Source organism: Ptychodera flava, unplaced genomic scaffold (genome assembly GCF_041260155.1).
Source record: "Ptychodera flava strain L36383 unplaced genomic scaffold, AS_Pfla_20210202 Scaffold_35__1_contigs__length_1935909_pilon, whole genome shotgun sequence".
Lineage (NCBI taxonomy): Eukaryota > Metazoa > Hemichordata > Enteropneusta > Ptychoderidae > Ptychodera > Ptychodera flava.
Window position 1 is genome coordinate 1,357,529 of NW_027248357.1, and position 20,105 is coordinate 1,377,633.

The 20,105-nt window shown below is 38.3% G+C and overlaps 1 protein-coding gene across 3 annotated transcripts in view; it reads left to right on the plus strand.

Annotated features, from left to right (window-relative positions):
* LOC139127739 (endosome/lysosome-associated apoptosis and autophagy regulator family member 2-like) overlaps positions 1-20,105 on the plus strand; it is a 45,663-nt gene that overhangs the window by 964 nt on the left and 24,594 nt on the right. For all 3 annotated transcript variants that reach the window (XM_070693627.1, XM_070693628.1, XM_070693629.1), the window contains one exon: positions 2,816-2,904. In XM_070693627.1, the coding sequence (XP_070549728.1) occupies positions 2,816-2,904 (89 nt within the window). The remainder of the gene's footprint in view (positions 1-2,815; positions 2,905-20,105) is intronic.

The following is a 20,105-nucleotide window of genomic DNA, read 5'->3' on the forward strand; positions in this document are numbered from 1 at the left end:
AAGTGGTTAGTACATTGAAAATTACTTATTTGGATGAATTTCCTGGCCGGGTACGGCTCCTAGAAATCAACATTTGACCCTTATGCGTTATTTATCGCCAAATATCGCCTATTTTTGGTCAAATTTCAATTTAACCTTGGCATCTGCAGTATGGAGAATGTTTCAAGCTTTGCAAAGATGGGTCAACTGTTTTAGTCGGTCATCGGAGCACGATGGAGCACAATTTTTTCGATCACCATGCGTTGTCAGGTACGATTGACCCTTCGCTCAGAAAAACGCGCGCCGGATCAATCGCCGAGAAGTTAACCAAAAGCTGGAAAAGAGAACGAAAAACGTCACATAACTCTTTGTCGAATATGGTCAAGGGTTAAGAAACTCAGAAAACTATTCTTGAAGAAATCTTACAATTTTTAACACGGTAGAACGTCGCCAATCGACTGGAGCTAAGATACTTCCGGGTAGCCAACAGTCTCACTCGATCGGTGGATCTGTCAGGTCATATCGCGATCTGAACGAAGTGAACCAACGTAACCTTTGACCCTTGTTACATATACAGTACGTGATTGGTTCTTGCCTTAATTTCATTACATATACGGTACGCCATTGGCTCTTCCCTACTATCCTCTATATGGACATAACCCGGACTGGTAACATTTACCTGTGTACCGTCTTCAGCATAAACACTGCATATTTCTACTGACGAATGATATTAAGTGGTCAAAGACAGATTTCATCTATGCTGTGTGCTATCATTTGTTGAAGAGAAGTTGTACATCAACTTATATTATAGTACATGATAAAATCACTTTAAATGAAAAAACAAGCCATTCTTGTGAAAAGCATTGATTTAAATGTATAGCATAAAGAGTATTTTCCCTGCAAAAATACATTGTATTATCATAGACAAAATACCGTTGCCCAGTACATGAGTTAGGCAATTGAACTGTATGACTGACACGAAACACATTAGTTTATTTCACAATCATGTAGTCTCTCAGACAACCATGTTGTAACTATCACTGTATGATATATTTGGAGCAATTACCCAGCCACAGCCTCGATGGCACAAATTTTAACTTAATTTTGTACTCAAAAGTTTTTGTATTGGCTATATATCAGGGAAGATAGAACAAGTGAAAATTAGCATATTTGTTGAATGTATGACTAGTAATTCAATTAGGATAATACAAATGATACGAATCAGGTTGCATCAATTTAATTGTATATAATCCCATGGTATTTTTCTCTGTTTGACGTTCGGCTCGAAGTTGTGCAGCTCCGCGAAAAAACACTTGTATACGATGACGTCAAACAGAGAAAAATACCATGGGATTTTATATTTATCACATGAACAGTTCTTATTTTTCTTTTGACGTAGATGGATCAAAATATCGTAACAAATTGCATGAATTTTGTCGCGATTTGTGTTTTACTTACGCGGATACTTTCATTTAAAGAGTAAAGCGGCCCGTTACCCAGGAGATACTTTCATTCATAAATCCCATCAAGCTGAAATTTGATACATCGAATGGTATCTCCACCAACCAGATGTACGGATTTGGTCGTGTGAACATGTCAATCATTGTCTTGTCCTGTATCGATGCTGAGGCAAGTCGGCCATTGCGCATCGGCGGACATAACTTTCACCGTGCTAGCGACGGATAGCTATAGTATTTAGAGTTATTTAGAGTATTTACAAATATATTGATGAAGTAAATGCATCGATACCATCAAAAAAGTAATTCTCATTCTCAGAGATTCCATGGCTTTTCAAAATGTCACACAAGTTTACGACCTCGGCGAGCGCTAAAGATTCCGTTCGATGACACACAGGGTATACCTCATTGCATGTTGTGTCCACAACACTGCCGTCACTGGTCTCTTGCCGATGTAAACTCATCAATCCTGATCTCAGTCGTTAATGTTTTCGTCTTTCGGACTTTGATGTTTGCAGTGACACATATCTTGCCTGTGGATACATCCTAATTTTGTTACTTGACGGAAACTCTGTTTTGAGTATTGTCTGAGTCAACTTCGGAAGTACATCGGATTCCACAGCGCTGCCTGCACACAGCTCAACAGCTGATGTCTTTGCTACAGCCTTACACCGCGCTGCAAGTTTGATTCTGAGCTAGAATTTACGAAATTTTTGTGCAATGAAGGAAATTTATCGTTCTTTGTCAAATGACTTTATGCTGGTGCCTCCTATGTCACTTTCCCAAAGATTTACTGTACTCATTCATTTATTCAGTTGAACTTATGTTGAGGTGTAGGTTTCAGTTTATTGCCAACCGGGATCGCCAGGTACGACGTCCACAGTGAGCCTACACGACTCAACTCGAGCCGCAACGTAACTGAGCCATTAAAATAAAACGATCAACGGTATCTCCATTTGATTCTTGGGAAAAGCTATAGTTTTAGCGACTCGAAATTTCGTTGGACAAATATGCCTTCTATGTTTCCATGCCTGGATTTTTCAGGTCACTTTTTTGTAAAAATGTCATGAGAGCTGTCTGTGTCGTGATGCCTGCTTGATGACGTACAACAGGGGTAATTCGGATTTCTTATCCGTCCTGTTCTACGTCACACAGGTGGCGATTTGGGCTAGTTCATGTGATAAGTATAATAATTATATCCATCTGTCAACTCATCTACCACTGCTTCATTTTATTTGGCAGAATTTGCTGTGGCCTTTCATGGGCTTCTGGTACCACTTCCTAGGGGTTAATTTCACATGAATCTTGGAGCTTCATTGTCACTTCTAATGCCATTCAAAACCAATGTTAACATTTGGTTGCTCTTTTTTCAATTTCAGAATTTGGAAGACAATGTAACGTCAATGTTGTGTCGTTCAACAATCATACCAAGTGAAGATGGAGCCCCATTGTCAGCACAGCCTGTCAGGTAAAGTCAGTTCACACTAAAATCCAACAAACACAAGAAACTGCATGACTTAGACGTATAATACGGTATTTACCGTTAATTACTAGATGAACATATTATAATGCATATATACTTCCCCATTGGACTATTGTTGTAGTGCATGGAGAACTAGTGTAAATATAAATAAGTTATTCAAATTACAGAAACGCGCCGTGCGTGTTATGATGGGTACTAAGTATAATTATCCGACCAATGAACTTTTTAGATCATTACATATTATGCCTTTACCTGATAGAATTTTATACAAAAATATGTGTTTAGTTTTTAAATCCTTGAAAGGTATAGCCCCATTGTATATGACGGAAATGTTTCAATATGTCAATCAGTGTCAAAGCCGTGTGACCAGAGCTAGCTCCCAAAATAAACTTGATATCCCTAGAGCCAAACTGAATGTTTTTAAAAACACATGGTCAGTACAGGGAACCATGGAATGGAATAAGTTGAAAACAGAAGTCGAATCTTCTGAGACAATATTGGGCAGAATTTTAATTTTTTAGCTACTATAGACTATAGTCTATAGAAGCTATTGGGATGGGTATCCGTCCGTCGTCAGTCTGTATGTATGTATGTATGTATGTATGTATGTATGTCCGTTTGTGAGGCGTCCGTCCACTCAAATATCTTGAGAACCACAGTACTTACTGATTTGATATTTGTTGTGTAGATGAAAAATATGATTTTGAGAAACTATTTTTTTAATTTTTTGATATTGTTGAAAATAGGCAAATTAATGCCAAAAAAGGTCAGACAGCTTTGTTATTTGGTAGACAGGTCCCTAGGGATAGCCCAACTTAGATTTGTTAAAATTGTGATGAAATATGCAAATGTGTATTTTTAAGGAATTTTTTGGTCATTTTTGGTCAAAATTGACTTACAATTGTATGTAATTCCACATGCGACCAAGACACTATTAATAAGCTCATTATTGAGTTTTTCTCACTGTTTTCTCTATCAGTTCCTCTCCTTTTCTTCATCACAGTCCCTCTATGGATATAGGGACTGTGTCTTCATGCTCTGAATGATCGGAGTAAATAAAATAAACGGTTATATAATCTAACCTAGCCTCTTAACCCTTTATTCATTTTACACCCATTACAAGGACGTTTATCTCTCATATACACATCTTGTAATTAATTAGTCAACACAACTAATTATGCCAATCCGTGGACTTATCAGGGATTTTACGGGTTGGTCAACATCGCGAAAGATAGGAAAGGTTACTAAAACGGGAAGGTAAGAAGCTCTCCTGAAATGTTTTCAGAAATTACTAAATTGCTGCCATTCATGACCATCAATCCAAAATTTACTGCAGCCAGTGTATTTCGATGGCCGAGGGGAGCCAGCTACTCTAATTTCAAACGTGTATATGGTCGCGAACAGTGCAAACCCTACCAGTGCCTTGCGTGCAGTTCATGGCATGAGGACGTCCGTAAAGCAGGAAGTCGGAAGTTGAAACCTTTGACCTTTACGTTGTTTATAAGTGGGCAAACTTGTAAACATATTTCCCAGGGACAAGTCTGATTTTGACTGGGGTCAAAGTTCGTGTGGTTAAGAGTGGTTCTCTCAATCGGGTGGTGTTGCTAAGGTTTTGTCAGTCATTTAGTTTAGCTGTGCGTTCTCATAATTTTGTGCTGTATTTTTGCTGTATTTTTCTCGAAACATGGGAAATTCGTTTAAGTTTTAAGAAACATTAATTTCTCTATGACAGGAATGTTCTAGCTTGTTGTATCCTCGAATTAAATCGGCCGATTTTCTTTGATACAGTTATTTATGTGGTTTGGAGAAATCTTTAGGGCGGCGTCAGATAACAAGTGGAATGAGACAACATTTCGTTAATGTAAGGAAATCATATAGCAAGTACTTCTTGCGCTGGTGCAAACTCTACGAAATATTATGATATCAAAGGTGTTAGCAATGATAGTTTACAAGGTTTCCTGTCTAAATTCGCTAAAATCATCAAGAATATTAAAAAAAAAATACTACACGTAATTATGACTATGTGTAGAGGTGTTGTTTGCCGTTCACGAACGTCTGTTCTACATGTACGCGAAGTCTGGTTATCACGTGACAAAGACGCTTCCCGTACTGATGATGGAACGTAATTACGTGCAACTAAACTTCTCTATAACGATATGTTACCGGCAGACATGGAGGTAATAGCGAGTGAATAGAAATGACGGTGACTGGTTTAAAAATTCAAAGTGCTGGCAAAAATTCTCACTTGTCGGTGATGTCAGTTTGTGTTCAGAAGTTGCGAGGTCACCGCTGACGTGACTTTAGTGACGGGCATGCCCTGAGCCTTGCTCATCGCTTGTACGCTAGAAAAAAGAACGGTCTGCAAGTAGTCATGTCGGAAAAAAAGCTGGAAAAACGGCGATAGTGTGGTAATTTTAGAGCGGGTTTCTGGTCGAGAAATGACGGTGACTAGTCTAAAATTCACAGTGCTGGCATAAATTCTCCAGTGTGTGCTCCTGCTAATGTGTCACCATTGTGCCTTGAATCACGACGCGGTTTGTAAATTATACTTGGTATATACACTCCAAGAAAACGACATCGACGAGGTGAAACATACATCTATACAATTTGTTGAAAAGCTCATAAAACGGCGATACTTTCTGGGTGGTATTTGTTACATGGAGCAGGGCCATGTCTGCTTGGCTATGTGTGAATTTGGCGCTTGGCAACGAAAAGCATGCGCGTTTTCAGCGTTCCTTTCGATCCAACTTCCCGTTTATTTTTGAATAATGAGCAGTGTTTGTTTGAGCATATCATGAATATATAAGCGTCCACTAGGTTTACGGACGTCCTCGGGACACGTTTCCCAAGATCTTCATACCTTCTCCTTTTTCATTTACATCTCTATCTTTGCAATGTTGACCAACTCTTGATAAGTCCACGGATTAGCATAATTAGTTGTGTTGACTAATTAATTACAAGATGTGTATATGAGAGATAAACGTCCTTGTAATGGGTGTAAAATGAATAAAGGGTTTATAAGAGGCCTAGGTTAGATTATATACCGTTTATTTTATTTACTCCGATCATTCAGAGCATGAAGACACAGTCCCTATATCCATAGAGGGATTGTGATGAAGAAAAGGAGAGGAACTGATAGAGAAAACAGTGAGAAAAACTCAATAATAAGCTTATTCATTCTGTCTGGGTAGCCTGTGGTAATTCTTGTACTGTATAAACCCTATCAATTCACCCAGAAAAAAAATATTAATATAATTTTAAATAATTGAATTAATTAGGAAATCATCAAAGCCAAAATAATTTTAGTGTAGAATTATCAGAAAGTTCAAGTTTTTTTGACAGTTCATAGTGAAATGCTTACCAGCTTGAGCGGACGTATAGAAATTTGCATAATTCAATAGGCTGCAGAGCCTCGTTTGAATGTAAACAAGCAATATGCTGGAATACACGTCGTTCGAGCGACTTGGTCGTGAAAATGGGCTCGAAAGCTCACAAATATGATTATTTAATGCGAAATTGAACATGCTATGAGGTAATGTACACTTTTGAGAGTAATTTCATCGTATCTATGTATGATAGAAATAAATACTAATGATAATTGACAACTGAATTCGTACGTTGCCATGATGGTTTATACCTCTCAGCTGTGTGCTATTTTAGACTGTGACCGAAACACACTGATACAGGTCTTGAACAAAAATAATACTTCTTGTGTCAAACCACTTGCTATTGAACAACGCTTGTGACAAGTTTCGTGAATTTCTGACTGTGCGCCTATATTTGCGGCATGATTTCACGATGCCATGTATGCGCTGTTACCGTACAAGGCCGATCGTACAGCCCAGTGTACGCGTGTACAGCGTATGTAACGCTATGCACTGAGTTAATACGGCGAAACTCGCCTTTACGCTATCGGACTTCAGTCAACATTCACGAGTTGAAACATGATAACTGGACAGTGATATACTACCCGTTACCAGTGAAAAGGAAAACTGTGACAAACACTCAAATCCACTCTACAACGATATTATTATCTTGAAAGGCTGAGGGGTCAGTAAAATCAGACGTGGGAATGTCCGACCGCCATATCCTGCATCGACTCCGAACAGACAGACACTGACAGTTGACAATGACCGAATACAAGAGAAGTCGGCCAGTACAGTATGCACCCAATTAGAATATATGCTCCATATTAGTGTTTCTTTTTTTGAAGTCTCACTTAAGTTATATACGAAAGCGATCTAAATGTCATTCATAAGATGAGCGTAATGTTTGCAAACTTCACAGATCACAGTTCAACGCACGTATGATATACACACATTGGGTAAAATTAAAGATGGCGGTGTATCGCGATCGTGGTAGCGAGTTTTGCAGTCTTCGTCATAGTTACACTTGAAGTTCGTTAAAAAGTCATAGGAGATGGTGAAGCAACTTAGTTAAGAGTCATCAAGCCATGAATTTTACTGAAGAAATGGCATAATGTTTGCCTGAACTTTAATACGGTACGCGCGCAATCTGCAGAAACACGGAGGCAGACCGTACATGTTTTGCAGGGTGGACGTGGCAGCTCTTCGACTTTGAGTTGTTTTCTGAATGTTCGTAGTAGTATTAAACCGACAAAATAACAAAAACTATGGTAGTAAAAAGTTAAAATTGTTTGGCATTTTCAACTGTGAAGAGAATGCGTATGCAATCATATTGCTTTGTTGCAAGTGGCAGACTTCTCCTGGCCGAGTCCCACTGGCCGAGTTGGTCGGCACCACCGGTGCTGGCGATGGCCGAGTTCGCAACTGCCCGACTTCTCCGGTTACCCAATGGAATATCGGGAGCCAATGCCTACGAGGACTACCGCAAAATAGTAACCCAAGCATCAAATATAAATATAACATAAGTTGGATTGACAACAATATGTGATATTGTTGCAATCTTTGGGCCTAACAATTTGTAAATGTGAGCAAGGCGTCAGCGGAGTGCAACACGTTCCTCACTCTAAGCGGCCATCTTGTCTTCTCTGATGGCGGGACGGTGCCTACAACCTACAACGCCAAAGCAGTGATTTGCAGGGCATGAACAAGAATAAAACTAAGTTAGGGGGCTTCAATAATGATTAGACTGTCTAACTATATAAAAATATTCACAAGAATTAGCTGGGCATGTAGTTGCGGCAGCCCAAAAGTAGGCCTATGTTTAGCGAGCCATAGATCGACAATACACACATAGCACCAAAAGTAAGCCGTAGAAGTTGATAAAAATTCATAGGCGCAAACTTAACTGCTTTATGTCTCTGACATCGTTTGTTGGGAAAAAATGGGCTGAAATTGCCCCCCAAAAAACAGGAAAAATCACACTAACCGGTCAAGTAGAACAGCGCCCTCATCACTTCAATTTGAACGAAATTCTAATATAAATATGCAAATAGGGGTATCTCCGCTCAAGCTGTTACCATCTTGGAGGATTAAAACAACTTTCCTGAATCCCAACCTTGACATATTCTGTACCGTCATTTATTGTGCCCTGTATCTTATCTAAAGGAAATTGCTCATATAGTTTGTCATGATAAGGTGGTCAAATAAATAGAGATAGAGAAAGTTCTAATTTCCACTTATGGTTGACTTGGTAAGGATAAAATAAAATTACTTTTGAGGAAAAAAATGAGTGGTCAATTAAAAGAGTGGTGAAAGTGATAGGGTTTTTATGGTAAACCTGGGCTGTAAGATTCCTCATGTGCTATTTATAGCAATTATGCAATCTGTGTAAACAGTGCAATGAAAGTGTTACATGATGCTTTTGATGACCTTGAACTTCTCCAGTTTCAAACATTTGTCTCTTCAGTGTGCTTTCTCTGAGTACCTACAGGCTCAACTTATTCAACAGAACTTACTTGCAATGTTAATTTGAAAGTTAAAATGTGCTTGGTTAACAGGATGAAAATACTGATAAAATAATCAGCTTAATATTCTTTATAACCTGACAGATATGCTGTTTTTTGATCTTGATTTAAGCAAGTCTTGTTTACTTTAATTAGAATGTAATTAACTCTCGTTTATTAGCTACTATAGACTAATATAGTCTATAGAAGCTATTGGGATGGGTATCTGTCCGGCGTTATGTATGTATGTATGTACTATGTATGTCCGTTTGTGAGGCGTCCGTCCACTCAAATATCTAGAGAACTGCAGTACTTACTGATTTGATATTTGTTGTGTGGATAAAATATATGATTTTGAGAAACTCTTTTTATTAATTTTTTGATATTGTGGAAATATGCAAATTAGCACCAAAAAAGGCGTTTTTGGTAAAAATCTTCTCCTTCATACCCACTGGTCAGACAGCTTTGTTATTTTGTATACAGGTCCCTAGGGATAACCCAACTTAGATTTGTTAAAATTGTGATGAAATATGCAAATCTGTATTTTTACAGAATATTTTTTTCTATCCTGAAATGAGCTATCAAAGATATCCACCTTCTTCATCAATATAGGTGTCACAAAAAGTTATTCTCTACATAACACAGCAGAGCTCTGTCAACTGTTGAGTCGCTTGTTTTTCAAAACCGCTGGTCAGACAGCTTTAATATTTGGTTTACAGGTCCCTAGGATGACCTTAGTGAGATAATGTCATACAGTCAGGAAATACTTAATTTTGTATCCATGTCTATGGTAGCTTCAGGGACTTTGGCCCTATGTTTCTTGTTTTTCCTGTTAAATGTGGCAGTTTTATATGTGGTTATTTGTATTTTCACTTTTGAAAATTGTTTTTGTGGTTTTGTATATATTTGTTGTAATGTCGAGGGCCCTGGGGGAGATAAACTCTCTCTAGAGTTTACCAGGCTACCCTCATTAAATAAAGCCAAATAAAAAAATAAAAATAAAATGACATTTAGATGTACAATCATGTAAGGTTTGCAAAGACCCAGCAATCCATACATGTAAAAAGGAAAACAAAATGTTAAATTTATCAAAAATTAGCAGTGCAGTGCACCGCTGCACTTTTCAGCTTGGTATTAGGTGTGTTGATGCATCCTGGGCTATAGATGGGATTTTGTTCAAATGAAGTCTGCGTTGCCAAATTATGCAAATGAGCTTACAAAATGTGAAAATGGTCAAGTAGGGAGGCCAACTGAAATTTTGAAATGTTCAATCTGCATTTTAATTAAAGGGATAGTCCACCCAAACATCAACCTGCCTTAAAAGTGGAAGAGGATTATTTTTGTAACATTTATGATGAAAAGATGAAAAATGTGCTGTTCATTCTCCTAAAAATAGATGTTTTATGAACTGATGTGTATGACGCCATTTTAGCGATATGGAAACGCCACCTATCGGAATTCCTCAGAGAGGCTTGACATTTGATGACGTAAAGTTTTCGTGTTTGGTTGAGGAAGTTAGGGGGTATCGCTAGGGGGTCTGATCTACCGTACGTTTGTATTGAGCTGCTGCCCCATGGATACACTTTGCCTCCAACCTTATAACTTTGAACCGGAATTCAGCGTTACCGAACTCTAGATAGGATTTCGAACTTGGTGTTTCCGACGAATACACGGACACATCGATAAATTCAGAAGTAAAAGAAGGGCACGTGGCTCCACCAGTTACCGAAGGAAGCTGTACAAGCATGGCTCTTTTGGTAGCTCCATTATAAGTAACAACGTTACGGGAGGCCATGTTTGGAGCTGAACCACGGTCCCCCACCGTGATTGAACATCTTCAATATCGCCTGGTGACAAAACGAACTCAACTTGCCAAAATGATTGCCTATTTGGGCAAAACATTTTGATCAGCATTGCAAGCTAGCTGCTATCACTTGAAAAAAAAAAACGATGTTGGATTTCAAACGCCCGAAGAAAACTGTATGACGACATTGCTCCGCCTATTTAGCCATTACAACGCTGGTTTTAAAATACGGTTAACTCTTTTTATGACAAAGAATGGTTATCGAAAATTGCCGATTCAAAGTATAAGTTTTTCAGTTACATATAGAAAAAGAATGAACGAATGACGAGATAATTCAAAGCACCGTTCTCCATTGGAGAGGGAGGAGACACAAAGCGGACGACCGGAAACGACTCATCTGTCCGACTCTAATGGAGTGTCCCTCATCTAACAAACAATAGTTATATATACACACTTTCATGTTCTCCGGGGCACTAAATTAAACTTCAAACACACTTTCTTGTTCAAGGGGGCACTAAATGAAATTTCAATTTATCCTTTCAAAGTACAGTTATAAAACACACTGAAATTTTCCCGTTCTCACAACTCACATTGAACAGTCTGGTTACTTCAAACGTAAGTTACCGGTAATTAGAAACCGCCACGGAGGTAAGAAGAGATCGCGAATCCGAGTAGCCGTTTTCTGCTGTCAACTTGGTGCAGTATTGGAAAAAATAATTGAGTATTGTCAAAATCTGAAAGCCACGACCAGTTATTAGGAAAACTTTTGGGAAAAATTCAACACTTTACAGCAACGTCCGGGCGACAGGTCGTGGAGAGTAACCGAAAAAATCACAAGCGTGAAAGTCTACCCCGACTTCACCACCGGTCGTGGACAAAAAGTCAGAAAAAATTCAACACTTTACATTCATGAACTGGCGACCGGTCATGAAAAAACAAAAAGAAAAAAAAAACAACTGAAGGCCTTGACCTGGCGACCAGTCGTGGAGAAAAATTACTGACAAACGTCTAAATCTGAAAATCACGACCTCACAACCGGTCTTGTGGAGAAAAATTGTAAAAAAATCAATGGCACTTTAATGCCACAACCTGGCGACAGATCGTGGAGAGAAAATAAAAAAAAACAGTCATTAACTTGAAAGCCATTTCTTCACGGTCGTGGAGAAAAATTACTGAAAAAAGTCTAAAGCCTGAAAGCCACGACCTCGCGGCCGGTGTCGGAGAAAAATGTCGGCAAAAATTCAACACGAAAAAGTTGCAGCCACGAACGTGACCTCGCGACCGGTAGTAGAGAAAAATTACAGAAAAAAGGAATGAAATAAACTGCCTTTCGACAGATTGGGGGTGGGAAGGTGGCAAAATTAAAAAGTCATGTACTATTTATAGCAGTATGGAAAGAAAGTAGCTCTGAGAAAAAAAATCTGAATCACGGTTACTCTACGCTTCAAGAGTAACGGTGTCTGATTAGCCTGACTGAGAAACGTAAAATATATTCGATCACACATATTGAGTATCTGATTCCATTTTCCACTCTTGAACTTAAAGTTTTTAGGCTAAATGATGTTATTATAAGTGCTGCTGAGGTTGAGTGGCGTGTTTGAATTACGATACGATGCATTCTGATCTTTGGCGCGGCGTAATTACGTGGAAATTTCTAGAAACCTTACAACAGAGAGCCTCGTTTTCAGTACAATCCAACATGGTCGTAAGAACGGTCTTGTAGCGTGCTTATATAAAACGTTGGTTCATTTGGACCATGTGATTAGTTATTTCGGGAAAATCCCTTGTAATTCCGCACTAGCAACGAAGTAACGAACTTCACTTACTGCTTCTTGTTTTTATTGATAATTTAGTGGCAAATTGCTCATTATTTTTTCGACGCCACAAAAATATGGCTTGCTGCCGTGGTATCGTCTACAAATTTAGCTGTGGGTCCATAGCTGTGGTGTTTTCAGACGGGGTTCCTGCCTTTTACGGGCTGGTTTTGAATTTTATGATTTTAACCCCGCCAGCCAAAAAATGGGCAGGAATCCCGTCTGAAAACACCACAGCTATGGACCCACAGCTAAGACAAATTCAACCCACAGCACTGATGTCCGATAATAAAATTTACTTGACGTGTCTATTTTTTCTAAAAGGAAGAAAAGACTTATTATGTCTGAAATTTTTCCGACATCAATGAAAGTTGTCATCAACGCATCTTCTTCTTTCTCGAACTCTTTTGCACCAATTCTTGGTTCCAGATAACGTTCAACATACGTATCGTTTCCGGTGACGTCACGCGTGGGTGCTAGTTGCGTTGATGCGGTTAAACATTCCCGAGCAAAAATAAAACTTTCTGATTTCAACTGATCACGCAAACTTTATTATGTTTTAAATATCAATGCGATGTCATCAACAACAAGAACAAGAATAATAAGACTAGTAAACTATTTGTAGGAAAGATGATCCCAAAAAACTCTCCGGCGGTTCAGAAAAATCATAAATATTTAAAACATTAACCTCTTTCTTTTATGGAAAGTCTCTCCCACAATCGCCCTTGATGCCTTCCTTTTCACGAATGCATTTGCTTTCCAGTGTAATTTTGTGGTACAGCATCATCTTGAAGTCTTTTCCCAATCCCAATTTGATTAGGGATCGTCAAACTGCCGACGAAGTCCTTCTCTTGGAAACGGCATTCGCATACGTAAAAACATGCACTGTGCTTATAATTTTGAACATTTATGTCAGTGCCAATCTTCACCAGCAACAATTTCTAGAGGCGGTGTTTTTCCCCTCGGGTTTCGAATCATGCAGAATGCCTTCTCGAAATCTCGCGCACGATCATTGGTACATCCGTAACACTTACGGGCAGGCACAAGCTGTTAATGAGACTCCCTAGAATAGACCCTCTAGCCAATGCACCAAAACACGAAAACTTTACGTCATCATCCGGGTATTTTTCCCGGCATGCTTTGCGATGAAGTAGACAATATGGCCACGCACAGTCAGTTATAAGGGTCTCCATATTGCCTGATTTTGATACTTATTTTCATAGATAACTTCAACAAATCGCTGTTTCTGAGCAAAAAGTAATGATAAATGCTTTTATAACATAAATATAAACCTGTATAAGGCTGATTATATTTTGGGTGGACCATTCCTTTAATGTAGTTTTTTAGATTTCAATGAGAGAAGCTAAACATTTTTTTAATTTTCGAAATTGGATGAACGGTTACAATTTTATAGCTTTTGAAAAACATTCACTTTTACTCTTTCTGTAGAAAGACAATACATATAATAACAATGGGAACAATGGGACAAAAATGAAGGAGTTTAGCTGAAATTTACAGTAAATTTGCTGTAACTTTGTTAATAAAACATCTTTTTGTACCAAATTTGGCATGGAGATAGATTTCAATGGCACACACAAATGTATCCTAAAATTACGCGATTACGATGGTGGCCATATTGGATTTATCCATGGCAACGGATGAACGACACTTAACGAGAAATGACAAAATGAAAATATTAAGCTCAAATGGCATAAGTGATACAAATGTATATCAAATTGAAGGTCTTTTTGAGCTGATGACATTTTTGAATAGCTCTACTGCATTAAAATACCTACAAAAGTATTTTATCCAAATAAAGGCTTTCAAAACATCACCACTGGGGCCATGTGGAGTTTTGACATTATTTGGTAAAGGCTTCTTCAATTTTATCAGTTTCTGAACAATTGAAACTTAGAATTTAATTTAAGGATTATTGGTTAAAACTATGTTCCAAAATTATCGATCATCTTTAAAATTCAGGAGTAAATTGAATGAGAAGTCGATGTTTGGAGGTGCTAAAAATTGCATACTTGTCATGGTAAAGTTATCAGCAACTAAGATGGTCTCATCATACCACCTGTCAGACATGCAAATTTCCTTTGTTACAAACATTTAAAAAAATTAATACCCTTTCTTTTGCCAACACAGATGCAACTTATTCCCTTAGTTTCCTTGAAAATATTGTGTATGGCTGTCAAAAATCTATGTCGACAAAATCACAAATTGCTATCTCCTCTGCGCAAAAGGGATTGATCTTCTCATTATTCACCGTGAGAAATTAGAGAATTATGATTATCAAAACTATGGTCCCAGAATTTTGATATATGGACCGAGCTGTTCTGTGTACAGAAGAAATTTGCTCCAGTTCAATGAGTGATCTCCGTGTGTACGGATCATGGAGAATTGTGGGTAGCCTCACTTACTGTGAAGCGTGGTCAATATCTCCGTCAATAAATACGTGAGCTGTTCAAAATTTCTCATTTTTCTAGCAAAAATTCAAAAGAAATAATGATAAACTGCGTACTAGAGGACGTTTCATGAGAGTTGGTCGGGTTAGGTCTCGGAAAAATCGCTCTCAATTTTTTGTCTCGGATTTGGTCATATACACTGCCCTATGTTGGTGAAGAACCTTATATCGCGAGAAAGAGCAAGATCTGGGCTTTCAAATGAGTATTCGATGTAAGGGATGTTTTGATTGGCTCACCTTCAAAAATGCGTTTCAAAATCAGCGATGTAAATATTAGGTGCTGCCATGTTTCAGATCGCCGTTCCCGGTACCGTTTCTAGCTCAATTTTGCAGTTTATTCAAAAAGTAAGTAGTTCATATAAAGAAATAAAAAACATATGAGAGAATAGCTGCATTTTTAATTTTTAGCCTCATGTATTTTTTTCCACAATTTTCTTTCCCGTTATCGATGTTTTTCAATTTGAACATGACTAAGTCACTGGTGATTGAGTGTCAATTCAGCACGTCCTGGGCGACCTGCTGGCCTCCCTAGGTCAAGAATTAAAGCCACACTTTTCAATCCCAGGTTCTCGCATTAGTGGAGTTCTCCTCCCAGTCAAACATTTGGCCAGTACGATGTTTGATTTCTATAACATTAATTACACAAACTGATCTCAACCCTTTGTCACCTTTGCTAATCCTGCAAACAGAGTTTATACAAGCGTTTGATTGAAAGTCGGTTCCAATCGCCACGGTCATTCATTCCCCACCACAAACGCTCGAATTTCCTAAAAAATTGTCTTCCAGTGGCGTTAGACTTTGAATATAACCACAGAGTTCGATCGGCAGCAACTTCGCGCAACCGCTTGGCAGTCTGTCTGCGTTTTTGCGGCCGGGGAAAACTAAAAGTGGCATTTTCTGGAGCGTGTGCCCGCGTGTTGCCTGTTTGGTGTCCACTTACACAATGAACGCCGCCATAGCTTTGCGTCCTTTTAAAGGGAGGCTCCGCCTTTAATAACTCAAGAACGCTGTTTTGATTGCTTTGAAAATTGTGTCCTAGTACTTTAGGTGAACCTTATACAGTTTAGTGAATATCGTGAAGCACGCATGCTCACTATCACACATCGCACATACAAACTTTATTGAAGCGAAGAAACAAATTTCACCGCTTTAACTGGGCGAACAATAACTCGGGGACAATTCTGTCCACCAGCAGAGTTACCAAACCAGGGTAGAAAATACGGCTAGTTTTCAATCGGGTTCGAACCCACAACATACGGCATCAGACGCCTAGCGGAGAGGCCACAGAGAGAACCGCTCGGCTAAATCTCCACTCCCAAAATAGAGTGGTTCAATAGCCGGCTAAGTTGTTACATTTTTCTGACTGAGACCGCTCCACACGTTGTAGAGTTCGTGAAGGCACTCACCGCACGCATGCTCACTAATCACACATCGCACATACAAACTTTATCGAAGCGGAGAAGAAACGAATTTCATCGCTTTAACTGGGCGAACGATAACCTCGGGGACAATTTTGTCCACCAGCAGAGTTACCAACCCAGGGGTAGAAAATACGGCTAGTTTTCAATCCGGTTCGAACCCACAACATACAGTGAGTCGATGGCGTCTGTATGTCTGTATGTGGGTATGTATGTGCGGATGTATGTCCGTCACACGCAAAGGCTCCAATACCGCCAAAGCTACCATCTCAGTATTTGGTGTACAGGTAGATGCAGGGGTTGAGATGTGACATTGTTCAAATGAACATGTCAGTGTCAAAAACATGCAAATGAGGAAAGAAAAGGGGGAAATCCTGCAAAAGTGTAGGAGTGGTGGCAGTAACTGAAACAGCCCACACATCTGAGTAAGAGATTTTTGACCTTTAACCTATTTGTATGCAGGGTACCTATTATGTGTGGGAGTGGTGGCAGTAACTGAAACAGCCATAGTCATTTCCTGTCATTGTTTATGAACTGTGACATATTAACAGACCTGCTCAAACCATAGACATAGAGGGGCGGGAAGACTGTCTATGCTCAAACTAAGAGGGACTAACTGTTTCTGCTATGCATGTTGCTAAAGTTGACCTCCAGTACCTAAAGTTTCAGACCTTATTTACTTTTGTCATTCATGTTTTTCTGGTTAGCTCACATTTGTTTTACCAATGTGAGTTTATTGTATAAGCTGAAGTGGATGGCGTCTGTATGTATGTGTGTATGTATGTATGTATGTATGTATGTACGTACAGTATGTCCGTCAACATCAAAAACATGCAAACCGCTGCACGTTTCAGCGTGGTATTTGGTGTGTGGATGCATCCTGGGCTATACATGGGATTTTGTTCAAATGAAATCTGCATTGCCAAAATTATGCAAATGAGCTTATAAAATGTGAAAATGGTCAAGAATTAATAACTGGAGAACCGCTGTTTTGATTGCTTTGAAAATGTGTGTGCAATCACCTTACGTGAACTTATACAGTTTTATGAATATTGTGAAGATATCCTGAATTTTAGATTTTTACTGAATTTTTTGGTGATTTTTCTCATTTTAAGTAAAAATTCTTCTTCTCTGAAACCGCCAGCCCAATCGCCCTAAAATTTGGGTTGGATCTTTGCGAGGGTGTTACTCTTCTAATTTGTTGAAATTATGACAAAATTGGGGAAAATTACTATTTTGGAGCAATTTTGTCATTTTGGTCAAAAAATGTTGAACAGTATTTTCTTTTTAAAACCACTGGACAGACAGCTTTATATTTGGTATACTGACGTACAGAGATGACAATAGTTAGAATGTGGAAATTGTCCTGAAATATACAAATTTGTACTTTTAAGACAATATTGTCATTTTTGGTCAAGAAAACTTGTTCTCAAAATTACTTGTTTGATAGCCTTATAATTTGGTGTAAAGTCCCGAGGGATGTTGTTAGATAAACTTTCTGCTCAAAGTGTTGGGAAACCCCAAATTGTATATTTTAGGTAATTTTCTCAGTTTGTGACCTTAAATGACCTACTCCAACCCAGGATATGTTGTGAGACAGTTTCGAAGGCTATGATCATAATTTTGTCATATTTGGTATCAATTTGTAGGAAATTTGATCCAGAAAACAAAGCTGAGGTGAATTTTTTCATTGCGGACCAATTTTTGCAACTTTTCTATGTAAGACACACAAGAAGTGATGAGAAATTTGAATCAAGGATAATTCCAGATGTTGTAATCACCTCCCACAGTGGATGGCATTTCACCATCTGTAACTAACTTAAGTGCTGTTTACATTAGAATGATAACACTCATCCCCATTAATTAAAAACTTCCCAAGGTTGTAAATACATTTCCTGTCATCTGGCATTATGTAATACCAAGGGATGGAACATTTGATATTCAGGAGGGAATAGGGTCAGAAGATTGATGAGGTAGCATTACTTTTTTACCAGATCCCTTGTACATTTTTTTACCCACTCCCACCTTTTCTTTTTATCAAGCCTTCTCTGTCTATTTTTTGTTGTTGACATTTGCTTATGTATTTAGGATCTGCTTGTCCCATTGCTACAGAAGTTGATATGCATGTTCCTAAAGATGATCTCCAGTACCTAAGTTGCAGACCTAATTTGCTATTGTCATTCTTGTTTTTCCTGGTTTAAATATTTCTCGAATGGACCAATTCAAACCGAATGTGAGCACACTGTCCTTGACGGTATTTTTACAGTTTATGACCTTAAATGACTGACACCAACCCAGGATATGTTGTGAGACAGTTTTGAAGGCTGTGAACATTGTCAGATTTGGTATCAAGTTGTAGTAATTCAAAGCGAATGTGAGCACACTGTCCTTGACGGTATTTTTACAGTTTATGACCTAAATGCTGACACCAACCCAGGATATGTTGTGAGACAGTTTTGAAGGCTGTGAACATTGTCAAATTTGGTATCAAGTTGTAGTAAAATTTGATCCAGAAAACAAAGCTGAGGTAAATTTTTCATTGCGGATCAATTTTCCATGTAAGACACACAAGAACTGATGACAAATTTGTATCCAGGATAATTCCAGATGTCGTAATCACCCCGCACAGTGTATGGCATTTCACTATCTGTGATAAATTTAAAGGCACTGTTCGGGATCCCTAGGATCGCCTTTGTTCTAGTCTGTAAGAGGATTATAGAGGTGTGATAGCCTTTTATTTTCCATTGAAATTGTAATCTGGTGGGTAAATTTTCTGATGAGACTGGTGCCAACACATGCCTTTAAGTGCTGTTTACATTAGAATGATAGCACTCATAGCATTAATTAAAAAATCCCCAAGGTTGTAAATACATTTCCTGCCATCTGGCCTTATGTAAACATGGTCAATACCAAGGGGTGGAACATTTGATATTCAGGAGGGGGTAGGGTTTAGAAGATTGATGAGGTAGCATTACTTTTACCAGATCCCTTGTACATTTTTTCCCACTCTTTATTTTTCCCACTCTTCCAACCTTTTCTTTTTGTCAAGCCTTCTCTGGCTAATTTTTTGTTGACATTTGCTTATGTATGTAGGATCTGCTTGTCCTATTGCTATAGAAGTTGATATGCATGTTTCTAAAGATGACCTTCAATACCTAAGTTGCAGACCTCATTTGCTTCTGTCATTCTGGTTCTTCTGGTTTAAATATTTCTTAAATGGACCAATTCAAACTGAATGTGAGCACACTGTCCTTGACGGTATTTTTTACAGAGCATTTCAAGGTCATAACGTGAAAATTTCAGAAAATTTGACCTAGCCAGAGTGGAGTTAAATTCTCTGGAAATTTTGAAATTGGAGGGAAAAAGAAACCAGGAAATCTGGTGATATGCATGCACTTGCATAAATTAATACTTCTTTATCACGCAAGTTACGACTGCTTGACAAGCTAAAAGGTGAACCTAACCAATATTTTAATCTTGGGTTAACAAATTAATTAAAATTGAATGAATATTTGCGAAAACATGATTTTGAGCAAAATATGCTGTGTTGGGTGCAGCGCCCCCTTAAATGAACTTTTCCAATTTTAATAGGGATATATACTTGGATTTATTTGATCAAAGTTGGCAAAATATGCTATGTACATTGATGATTATACCTAGGTTATACCAATATCAGAAGTACAGTTATTTCGCATTTTCATGTCAGCTAATTTATAATTTGCATATCTAATGAGCTTTCAGAGTTTGGAATATATATTTGAAGGACTTGACCAAAGGCAATTACACTTACTTTATAAAGTGGTGATACAATGAC